The sequence below is a fragment of the Podarcis liolepis genome (assembly GCF_965112155.1).
Source record: "Podarcis liolepis genome assembly, chromosome: 3".
In the NCBI taxonomy this organism is placed as follows: Eukaryota; Metazoa; Chordata; class Lepidosauria; order Squamata; family Lacertidae; genus Podarcis; species Podarcis liolepis.
Genome location: NC_139557.1, coordinates 99,112,004 through 99,124,531, shown reverse-complemented (window position 1 = coordinate 99,124,531; position 12,528 = coordinate 99,112,004). Strand labels below are relative to the sequence as shown.

The window sequence follows — 12,528 nt, the reverse complement described above, 5'->3', positions numbered from 1 at the left end:
TAATAATAATAATTTATTTATATCCTGCCCTCCCCAGCCGAAGCCAGGCTCAGAGCGGCTAACAACAGTAAAAGTAACACAGTTTACATAAAATCACAATCAATTAATAGAAATACAGTCTAAAATTAATTCATTATAAAATCAATTCAGAATCAAATTAATGGCAGCCATTGGGCTAGAGTTCTATGAGGATTACCAAAGGAGGGGGTCAGACTGTGCCTCGGCCAAAGGCCAAGTGGAACAGATCTGTCTTGCAGGCCCTGCAGAAAGATGTCAAGTCCCACAGGGCCCTAGTCTCTATAATCACCATAATAACTCTTAATAAATATTGACAACACAGTCCCATGCATTTGAATATATGGGTGAAATGCATTATACTGTGTGTTTTAGACTATGATTCCAATGACACTTGCTTCAATTCAATAGGACTTCTAGTAGTTATTATTAGGCTTACACTCTTGTGCTCCATGTGCCACTTCCATGTCAAGGATTACAGCCAAATTTATTTTTCTTATTTCAAGTAGAATGAATGCAGACTAGAGGGTATTTGAGGAAACTCACATTTAAAAGCAGAGAAAACAACTATTTTTCAGAGCTCAATACTCTGGTTTCTCCTCAGATCATATAAATCTTTCGCCTTTTACCAATTTCACAAAAATCAGCTCAATCAACATCAGCAAATACAGTTTGCTGATTATCTCCAGCCCTTTTGGTGAAGCAATATAAGGACTTAACATCAAAAAGGGATTGTACAATTACCGCCTAACATCTTATGTCAGTTTCATCTCAAATCACATGCCATGCACTTTGCTGGAGTCTGTTAGGAAAATGGCAAATCAAAAGCCTTATTAGCACACACTAAACGGTAAAACTGAATAGAAATGATGCCTATTGTATTCATTCTAAATTTAGCACTAAAGTTTTAAGAGAAGTGCAATTCAGTACCACATAATCAACTTAAAGTATGGCCAGCTCCCCATCATAGAAATGTAGAGCTGGACAGAACCCTGAGGATCATGTCGTATAAAAGTTCATGGAAACGCTGGAACTGATCTAGCCTGCTATGGCTGACAGTACTTCTGGTACAAAACTTCTGGAGTGTGCCGTGTTGGCTACTCACGGCTTCCATTCAAATGTTTGTTTGTTTGTTCTTCCCATTGCAGTTTCATCCCTCATACAAACCTGGTGTGTTCATGGGATCACATTCTAGGTGACGAAGTTCTTCTTTCCATTTATTTGACATGAGCAACTGCAGCACATCAGATGAGCCCAGGGCTGGCCTAAGACATTTTGGCACCTGAGGCAAACCACAAAACGGCATCCCCTTCCTTGCCAGGGAGGAAGGGGTGAATGAAGATCTATATCAGGAACAAGTGTGGCTGGGGAAACCCAGCCAGATGAGCGGGGTATAAATAAATTATTATTATTATTATTATTATTATTATTATTATTATTATCTACATCAGGCTCTGCTGCCCTGTTGATCCTGCCACCTGAGGCTTTGGCTCACCTTGCCTCATGAGTGGGCTGGTTCTGGATGAGGCCCATAGTCTCATTTACTTGAAATGTTTCATCATAAGGTGCATCCTCATCAGCACAGCGTGACTTCCAGAGAATCAGACCAAAGCAAATGGACAAATGTCTTCACTTGAGAGCAGATTAAAAATATTTTCAGCATTACACTTACTTTACAAATGGACTTGTGCATTCACTGGACAAACAAACCTGGTGACCAGTGACGGAACAACAAGGGACCATTCCTATCAGGCACATAACCAGCAAATTAGCGTTCTCCATGTGAGGGTGCCTGGCTTATCCCTGCTTAACCCACAATATTTGCCACATGAGTTGCTTATGGGAACCCCCATGGGAGCACAAGCTTAGGTACACACACACAAAAAAAATACCCTTCACTCTACAGAAAGTAACTGTCAACTTTCCTTTCAGCGAACATTATTTCCCTTCAGCAGTCAAGAAACTTCTTTCCTCTGTTCCACTCTCAAAGCATCTCAAGCATCAAGTTAATTCTCAGTGTAATCTCTTTCAAGAGGTCTCTGGTATTATCTGCTAATGCCCCCCCCCCTTCTCTTTCTTAGTGAGTCATAGGCTTGATGATCCAAATCAGTTTGCAGCAGAAAGCCATTTGCTGTATTTACTATAGGTAATTTGCCAAATGCTTTTATGCTGTTTTATCAACACGGTACATCCATTTTTTAGCCCTCTCAATAAAGAGGTCTTTTTTTTTCAAGCCAGAAATGTCATAATGCTTTGAGTACATGCATCTCAACCAAACCATTTCTCTTAACATTTTATAGTCTTTGGTTCAGTCATGTACCTTTCATTTCAGTTCTACACTCAAGTATTCCTCAAACACACGCAAGCAAAAAGAAAAAAAAATATGAATTTTTATTCTTTGTCTGCCTTGATTCCACTGAGAACATCTTATGTGACATTACAGTCTTTTACTGTCCGCATTTCATTATACGGAGCCCTTCAAATCTCCTTCTTAAGTTAGAAGCAGTAACTCCTTCTCGAATAAATCTAACCATGCCTGCATTTTGCATCTTCTTGACTCCAGTGAAGTAATTGAAGTTGTGCTGTTTCTCTTGACTACTCCCATTTAAAGTTTTATACAGTATAGGGTTGTCAGACACGGAACGTTGGAAACAGAGAATCAAAAGGGCACAATGATTACGTTTTAAAACAAGCACATTTATTGATTGAGACGCATGTGTTCCTGGTTGTTTTCTACGACACTGTTTGTTGAGCAAAGGTGTGTTCTCAAGGGAGCACTACAGAAACCCATTTTTAGTATGTAAGCCCTAACTTCTACCATCATTGTTTTGACATTCTGTTATGCACTGAAGTTCTCACCCTGGGCCAGCAGGGGGATAACTGTAGATGGTTATGCAAATGAAGGATCGAAAGTGACGTTCAGTGATTGGCTAGTTACAGAAAATGGTTACTGTTGCATTCTAGTGGAGCTCTATATAAGCAGGCTGACTGAGCTCCTCAGTTCAGTTCTGTTCCAGCTTACAAATAAAGAGCTTCTTTGGAAGAATCGCTGTGTCGTCTGATATGTTCGCCCACAACTTAACACATTCAAAGACTGAGGTTGAAATTTAGGACACATTTCAGTGAATGAATCCCATCAACAGAAGCCATGTGCGAGGACTTCCGCTTACACAACGGGGCTTCCTCCCCTCTCCTGCCCCAGCACCTTCTGTGCACACACAAAGTTGTCAGGAGACACCCCCCAGAACAGAATATGGGGGAATATGTTATTTTTGGCAAGCCAAAATGCTTTCCCTGCAAGAGCGATCACATTAGCATAGTGGCTCTCAAACTTTTTTCTCTGGGCCACACTTTCAGAATAAAAATTTGCTCATGCCACACCAAGTTTATTCCACAAATTAAAAATAAATAAATGATACTACACTATACTACACTGGAAGGTTTAAATGTTTCATTCATTGTCCTTGAACCTTCCAGCCACACATGCCATACTCTCCTGCCACATCACTGTAGCACACTACCTTTGAAAACCATGGCCTTAGCGAGATGTTGCATTCCTTCCATACTTTTAAAAAATACAAATCATCTCCGTCCATAAAATGAGGAAACCAACCTGTCACTTTTCTGTGTATTTCCATAGGGTTATATATAGGAGAGAAACAATCAAACCAGGTAACTAGGGGCTCTAAGGTTTATATAGTGGCTACAGTAAGTAGTTTAATTAAAGTACAGTGGTACCTCGGGTTAAGAATTTAATTCGTTCTGGAGGTCTGTTCTTAACCTGAAACTGTTCTTAACCTGAAGCACCACTTTAGCTAATGGGGCCTCCTGCTGCTGCTATGCCGCTGGAGCACAATTTCTGTTCTCATCCTGAAGCAAAGTTCTTAACCCGAGGTAATATTTCTGGGTTAGCAGAGTCTGTAACCTGAAGCATATGTAACCTAAAGTGTGTGTAACCTGAGGTACCACTGTACTGTTATTTCTAAGCAATCCTATACACTGAGTAAACCCCACTGAACTTAGTGAGATTATTCTGAGTAAAATGTGTATGGGATTGCACTGAAAACTATGTAACCTGATATCACTAGATACAACAAAAAGCCAACATTTTGATTGAATTGAGTCAGATCTAGCTAACCCTCTGGGCCATCAGAAGCAGCACCAGGGCTCTCATGAGTGCAATAGGGCTTCTCCCCCCTCCTCCTCCTCCAGCATTCCCCCGCCTCACCCAAAAAACAGAGAGGAGGGGAAAGGGGACAGCTTCCGCCTGGCAAGCAGAAACGCTTGCACTCCTAGAATGATCAGAAAAAACATGATTTTGAATTCCTGCCATTGTGATTTCTCCTTATTCTGCACTAAACAATAGGTCGCTTTTCAAGCACTTTGATGCTCCACTGATTTCAATTAAATTTAAACATGTGTTCAACAGCTGAAATCTATGGTATGGTAAAGAGTTTACCTTTGGTTTGATTATGTGTCTATGACAATTTTACAAAAATGTAAAAGGGGCAAAGTGTTCTCCTCTAAAATATCCATGTTATGGCCAAGCCACATAACATTTTTTTACTTGACAATGACTTAGATGAGTACTGATTTTGATTGCTGGTACATTCACCATGTAGAGAAGTATACAGTGGTCCCTTTGTTTACGTACTTAATTCGTTCCGGAATTCTGGAGTTCTTAACCTGAAGAACCACTTTAGCTAATGGGGCCTCTCGCTGTCACTGCGCTGCCGAAGCATGATTTCTATTCTCATCCTGAAGCAAAGTTCTTAACCCAAGGTACTATTTCTGGGTTAGCGGAGTCTGTAACCTGAAGTGTATGTAACCTGAAGCGTATGTAACCCTTTCATTACGTTTATATTCCACCTTTCCTCTGGGGAGTTTGAGGTGGCCTACAGACTTCTCCTTCTCCCCATTTTATCCTCACAACAACCCCGAGAGGTAGGTTAGGTTGAGAGTGAGTTAGCAGCTCAGGGTCACCCAATGAGCTTCACAGTTGAGGGGGGATTTGAACCCTGGTCTCCCAGGTTCCGTAACCACTATACTAGACTTGCCATTCTAGTATCTAGAAAATATCTATCTCGTTTTAGGGTGTAAAAATAGGGGGGTAGGGATGGCAACGTGATGGAAACAGCTACAAAAGCTTAAACTCTCTATTTTTTTATCCCCCCCAAAAAGCCCAACAATTTTGGTGGTTTCCTTTAAAAAAAAAAGCTCAAACAATTTGGGGGTCTTCCTTAAAAAAGTGGGTGTTGGGAATTTTACTTTTTGAAATATGGCAACCCTACACTATACCACACTGACTATTCCCTTCAAAATCACCTTAAAGAACCAATAAGGAGGGGGAACTGTTACTAATGGCAAAAAGTTGGGAGCTGGATCTATGAAGGTGATGATAGAATCATAGCATTGGAAGGGACCCCAAGGATCATCTAGTCCAACCCCCTGCCAGGCTGGAATATGCATCCATCCAATGCAGGCATAAAACTTGCAACCTTGGCATTATCAGCACCACGCTCTAGCCAATAGACTCAGTTCATCACAAAGTCCATCTCTGCATCCTTAAGAAATCATTTGACTTGCTCATTCTTTCAAGCATATTGAATATTGCAGTCTGAAACACTGCATAGTAGAAATTAATCCAGTAATACTTACAGCCGATCATCATCATAGCAACAGCAAAGATCTTCTCTCCATCCGTGGTTGGTGCAATGTTCCCAAATCCAACACTGGTGAGACTAGTCATTGTAAAGTATAACGATGAGATATAAACAGAATCCTTGCTTGGCCCTCCTTCCCATTTTCCACTTCCTGACCTGTTAAACTGATACGGTGATCCTATGGATTCGCCCAGCTGGTAGAGCCAACTTTCGTTCCGTATTGTGTTTTTATCCTCATTGATAACTTCATAGTCCCCGATACTGTACCAAATGCAGGCCAGCCAGTGGGCGGCAAGACCAAAGACGCACACCAGCAGAACCAAGACAGCTGCTCCATACTCAATGTAGTGGTCCAGTTTCCGAGCCACGCGACCAAGCCGGAGCAGCCTGACTACTTTAAGGGAGCTGAACAGACTGCTGATGCCCTAGAAGAACGAAGCAAAACAGAACAAGCTGATTAGCATTCGGCATTAAATTATTCCATGTCTTTTGTCAACCATAACCTTGAGCTTTAGACGTCCAAGGTGAAGCCTGGGCAGACCAAAGACATGGCATTGTATAAATACAGTGCGTTCTATAAACATGCAGAAGGATGGAGACTGGGGGGTGTATCCCATGTAGAGCTAAGTTAAAGTCACTTAGTGGTATACTTGTTACACTGGGGGAATGTTGTTCAACAAGGGAAAACAGAAATACTGTTGAAGACTGCCGTGCAACAGATTGCACAGCAAGAATCAGCTACTGTGCAAGGGAAAACACAAATGCATTTTTAAAGATTGCTGTGCAACATGAACCAGTTGTTGCACATACAAACTTTCACTAGTGCAACTTCCGTTTAGCACAAGGGCTCTTGGTGATCATGAAAGGAGGAAGTTGGATATGGCTCCATGGGCCCAGTTGAAAGAAGGTTGTGCTGAAATCCATTAATCGGCCTTGATCTCAATAGGATTTGGGAATTAATACTGTCTCTGGATTGCGGCACAGGTATTATGCAAATGGTAAAAAATGGCTCCATAATTTAAAAAACATACGTGTCATCACCAGATTGCTGCAAATTCAAGACCCCGGATGACCTACCTGCTCATGGTTTTCCTGTATTAGGTTACCCTAGGTACCTCCTGCTTATGAGATTATCCCAAGAAACAGATGGGACATGGCATATAAACTCCTCCCTCTGGCATTTTCTTTTCCTATTCACTCTTTAAATGTTTATACATTCCACTGGTTTGCCATTACAAAACATCCTCAGTTTCCAACCCTTTGAGGTACACATTTTTTTTATTTCACACTGAAATTGGCTAACGCCTATGCTCTGAAAATATGGCATTTCTTGTAATCCCCATTAAAAACAAGAAATTAATTAAGAGCTGCGCAGACTTTGCAGTTTGACTGCTCCTCTGAATCTTCTCCACCTTGCTCCAAAATGTGATGCACCTCTGGGAAACAAACAACACCCTAACTCTGATTAAAACATTAAAGCAAGATTAACAAAAACATCACACTAATTATACAACTAGGATCAGCAATATTAACAGACACTTGAGCAAAATCCCTTTCAGACTTTTCCATTAAGCCCCTTCTTATTCACACAAGGTGGGGTCTGACAAGCAACAACAGAAAAGGCGAGTGTTCAGGGGTTTGTTTGTTTTTTTAAAAAGGTACTGGTATCTTTCTGGAGCTATTTATATTTTAAAATCTGTGTACCACAATAAGATCCCCACTCATGGTGACATACAGCATATACAACACAATCCAATGCCTTAAGAAATACATACACCAAAGCATCAGAAATATTTTGGCTACTCATGATTTGAGTGGGACCACATTTGTCATACCACAGTGCTAGTCCTGCCTTCTGGTATCTGTGCACTGAGCACATTTTTCTGCAAAGGACCACCCATGCAAGAACAGCTGCTTGAGTATATGGGCTCCATGCAGCCAGACCATCCAGTTGTATTTGTGTCTCTAGCAAGCATGGCCTGGTCCATTAGCAAGGAGGAAGGCTCATCAGAGAATACTGGGTTGCTGCTGTTTTAGCAATATCCCCATGTAACTCAGCTTTCAGGCAATGCGCAAGCTCTCCTATTTCAGAGAACCTTCCATCCAGCAGCATAAAAAGAGAGCAACATTTCAGATGTACATATAGGAGCACACCAGGGTTCAAGTGATTGAAATTGAAGAGTTGGGGGGAAAACATGCACTGTTGAGAATGAGCTTTCAGCAATTTACAGGTGGCATTTGCACAGCTGATAACAGTCATTTTGCAAGCGTTTTGTATTTGCAAAGAAGGTACTGGAGACAGTTGTAGAGGCTGAGAAATGGAAGCACTTGAGCTGGATCTTTCTTCAAAGCATTGCCTAGTGCAGTGAAGAATTTTAATTCCCAGGCACACTTTCTGAACACCAGAAGCAGCATTACTTTTAAGGCTAAAACAGAAAAGCTTGAGAGGAAATAGTGGTTAAAGTGGTCTCCTGTGGGTGATGGGCAATCTTTTTGCCCATGAACATGCTGATTTGGAAGAACGGCAGATCAAGATGATGGAATACATAGAGTTGGCAAAGTTGACAGGGAAGATCCGGAATCAGCGCAACAAACTGTTTCAAAAGGACTGGAGCAAATTTATATTTTATATGAAAGAACATTGTAAACATCTGAAAACGTTTGTAGGTTTGAGTTGAAATGTTTTGTAATGTGAATATAAGAAACTGATTGCATATAATGAGGTGAAATATAAAAAGAAGATAGAAGGTAAAAAAGTGGTTATAGAAACGCTAAGAATTTAGTAAAGATGTTTGGAAGTCAGAAAGAGGGAGGGAAGGAGGTTGATGCTCAGTTAGAGCAATGTTTTAGGTTACAGAAGTATGTAACAGAATGTGATTATGTTAAATATGGAAAACTTAATAAAAATTATTATAAAGAGAGAGAGAGAGAGAGATGTGGGCTGTTTTACAAATCTTAACATACTTCAATCTTGCCCATGGTTACTTTCCTGGCATCTTTTCTATTGCATGGTATAGATTGTGCACTGTGATTCATACGTAATTTTTCTCTGTATTTTGAAAGGTCAACCAGCAGCGCCAGTCTTGGCTGTTGCTGATGAGATGTTTTGGCATGACTCTTACCTCTTTAAAGCAAGGGCTGGGAACCTGTGACCCTCTGGATAATCATAGAGTTCTGGAGTTGGAAGGGACCCCAAGGCCCATCTAATCCAACCCCCTGTAACGCAGGAATCATGGCTAAAGAATCCCTGACAGGTGGCCATCCAACCTCTGTTTAAAAACTTCCAATGAAGGAGAATCCATTGCCTTCCAAGGGAGTCTACTCCACTGGTAAACAGCTCTCACTGTCAGAAAGTTCTTCCTGATGTTCAGTTGGAATGTCATTTCTTGTAATTTGAATCTGAATCTGAATCTGAATCTGAATCTGAATTTGAATCTGAATCTGAATAATGATGATGATGATGATGATGCGTTTCAGCCCTACCCTCTGGAGCAGCAGAAAACAAGCTTGTTCCCTCCTCCATGTGACAGCCCTTGAGATATTTGAAGATGGCTATCATATCTCCTCTCAGTCGCCTCTTTCCCAGGCTAAACATACCTAACTATCTCAACTGTTCCTTATAATACTTGGTTTCCAGACCCTTGATCATCTTGGTCACTCTCCTCTGCATGTGTTATTGTGCCAAATTTGGTGATGTCATCTTCAGAGGTGTTCCAAATTGCACAGTTTGGGACATTTTGGTCCACCATCTTGATTCAAAATGGCATCCAGTGGTATCTAAACTTACTACCTTTCTAGTAGAAAAGGGATTTAAACAAACAAAACAACAACAACACAACCTTGGATCAAGTCTGAATACTGGATAGGTATAGCTGGAGGGTTAAGGAACAGTCTTAATAGGTATTCTGATTACTGGCAAGGTTTGAGTAATAGTTTGTTATAAGAGAACAAAACATATCAGAGCACATCTCAAAGCAAGAAACACATGCCTTGTAGGAGACATACTTCTCCCTTCAAATTGCTTATATTTAAAGTGTCCTGTGTTAATGAATATTTTTGGAAATAAATTATTGCTTAATTCTGGTCATCAGGCATTTATGGAAAAGTTTGTTCAGTCATGCTTAAATATCATTTGCGCCAACATTTTTGTTTAGGCTTGCTTAATGCAGTGGAAAATCTCATTTCTTTTGCCCATTAATATATGTTTTTCATATTAACATATGTTTCTGGGAAAACAGAAATACTGCTGTTTCGTTTTTAATTCATGAATTTGTAATAATTACATTTCTTCCACTGTTGTTTTTCTTTCATGAAAAACACATATGCAGCTTTTGCTGAATGCTTACACAAACCATTAAACCTCTGGGGTCTTGGTTAATTGAGCACAAAGGGGGGGGGACAACGAGTCAGTAAAGCAAAGTAATTTGTAGATATTTAGAAAAATGGCCTACAACCGTGCAGTCCTTTGTGCTTTACTAGTGTTAACTATGAAGCAAATAAAAATGTGCATTAAACATGAAGCAACTTTCCAAACTGCAGAGATAATGCTCAGCTTTTATTTTAGCTTCCCATTTTAAATTCTTGGCTCTACTCCTGAAATCACCTACTTCCCATTATGTGAGTCCCACTGGTGAAATAACCGCATTCTGGATGTCAGCCAAGCATGTGACTACAGAAAGAAGTGTGTGCCTTAATGCTACAAGAAAATAAAGAGTGAATATGCTTACAAATGCATAGAAGTCGGAATTACTCCAGGCATCATCCAAATAACCCAGTTCTATCTGCACTGAGTGCCTCTCTGGAGTCTTGGGGAGAAGTCTCTCCTGTCGCTTGCTAGGTGATCCTTTTAGCTCCTGGAGATACTAAGATTGAATCTGGGATCTCATGCATTCTAAGAATGTACTCCATCCACCAATATTGGGCTAAAGCTTCCCCCAACAGTAGCCCAGGGCAGTAGAAAGGGGATATTTGCCAGCTGAGAGGTGATTCTCTGCAAAGCCATCTACTGCCATGGCTCTCACTGCCAGACCAAGAACTCCCAGCTTGGTTTCAAGGAGCAGCCAGTACAGAAGTTATAGACACATGGCTAAGTGCAAGCTAAGATATTGATCCAACAAGCGGCACACACCCTGCGCTTTCCTTCTGAAGTCCCAGGGGTCCCAGGACTGGGCACGCCAATGCATAACTTCCAACATTTCTCCAATGAAAATAGGGACAACCTACAGGACGTTCCAGGATCAAATCAGAAACTGGGGTGGCTTCTCTAAATCAGGGAAATCCCTTGGAGGGTCTGCAAATGGGCCTTCCTTTGAATGGGATGAGTCATGCTGATGTCTTCATGTCCTTGCAGATGGAGGTATCTGACTCCTCTGCCAATCTGCTTAACCATCATTTCCCCGCAGATTCTGTTCCCCATTCCCTAGACCAGTAGTTTTCAACCAGTGTGCCGTGGCACCCTGGGGTGCCTTGAGGGCAACACTGGCCTGTGTCCTTCTTTCCTTCCCTCCCTCCTCTGATGCCCTCTTGCCCCTCAAAGTCTTCCAGGGTTATTTGTTGCAGCAGCCCTGGCTACAAGCTCCCCAGGACAATGGTGCCTCTGGGGCTGGCCAGGGGGTGCTGGTTGCCAGGAGCTGAAGCAGCCTCAGAGCAAGCAAGCAAGCAAGCGGGCGAGGGAGTCTAGCCAGCCAGTCCACCATCCCTTGCTGTTGGGAATGAACAGACAAGTAGGAGACCAGGCAGGCAGGCAGCCAAGTGCTGCGTTGGTCTTTCTTGTCCTTCCTATGTGCAAGGTGTGCCTGGGAGCTGAGTGCCTGGTGCTGAAGGGGAGCCTTTCCACCCTGAAGGCCCAGCAGTGCCCACTGCTGCCTCCCAAGGTAAGGTACTGACCTAATGTTCACCTTTGGCCAGTCTGCATTGGGCCACTAAGGCTGGCTGCACCCTCTTCCCAGGCCCCTGAGTGAGGAGAGACCTCTTTTGGGGGCAGGCAGAGCAGCTCAGAGACCAGGGGTGGTGGCTGCAGCTGCCTAGAGGATTCCCAAGGAGAGAGAAGAAGAGAGGAGGCTGAGGAAACACTCCACAAAGAAGGGTGTTCAAAAAAGGGTGAGAGGCTGCCAGCTCTGCAGGCAAGGGGTGACATAACTGGGCTCCTGAGCCCCACAGGGGTGCTGCAGAAAGAATGCACTTGGCCAAGGGAGCCATGGACTCAGAAACGTTTAAAACCTCTGCCCTGGACTACTGACCTCGCTGCTCTCAGACACTTCTTGGTGTCCCAATTTCACCTTCCCCGCATTCCTCAGGGTCACCCAGTTCCAACTCCCTGAGCTCCTCCAATTCCTCCTCAGAATTCAAGCTTTCCACCCATTATGGTTCCGTGGGGCTCATGACGTCTACAGAGCCATATGGAACCACTGTCATGCAGTGACCTGCTACTGATGGTCAAAGCCAACTATAAATACTGGCGACCCTTTGCCAGCCAAATTAAATGCCAATGGAGTCATAGCAGTGATTATGAATGGTCAACTGTCAAAAAATAAAATAGCCCAGGTTTACCTTTGTGCTGCTCAGTTTTTGCTATTTGTTTGGAATGAAGGAATAGGTTCTTTTATCAAAGTGACAGATGGCATGAAATGAAGAGGGATCACAAACACTTTAGGATTCTGATAGAGCAGAGACTGGGGCTAAAACAATATGAAATTCTCTAAAGGCAAGTGTAAGACACGCCATCATGCAAAAAAGAAAGAAGGAGGAGGCAAAGATTCAAAAATGGATGAGCACAAGCGCTGCTTTTGAAAAGCAGTGCATTCCTGCTGGAAATTATAGCAGAAAATCCACTATACAGTCCTACCTTGGA

General features: G+C 42.2%; 2 protein-coding genes across 6 annotated transcripts in view; one reads left to right on the top strand and one right to left on the bottom strand.

The window, feature by feature from the left end:
- Positions 1 to 12,528, top strand: part of HHAT (hedgehog acyltransferase) — a 569,735-nt gene that overhangs the window by 336,932 nt on the left and 220,275 nt on the right. The gene's annotated exons all lie outside the window — the stretch shown is intronic.
- The window catches only part of KCNH1 (potassium voltage-gated channel subfamily H member 1), a 222,793-nt gene that overhangs the window by 152,818 nt on the left and 57,447 nt on the right, over positions 1 to 12,528 (bottom strand). For all 4 annotated transcript variants that reach the window (XM_083494257.1, XM_083494254.1, XM_083494255.1 and 1 more), the window contains exon 7: positions 5,674 to 6,103. In XM_083494257.1, coding sequence (XP_083350383.1) covers positions 5,674 to 6,103 — 430 coding nt within the window. The remainder of the gene's footprint in view (positions 1 to 5,673; positions 6,104 to 12,528) is intronic.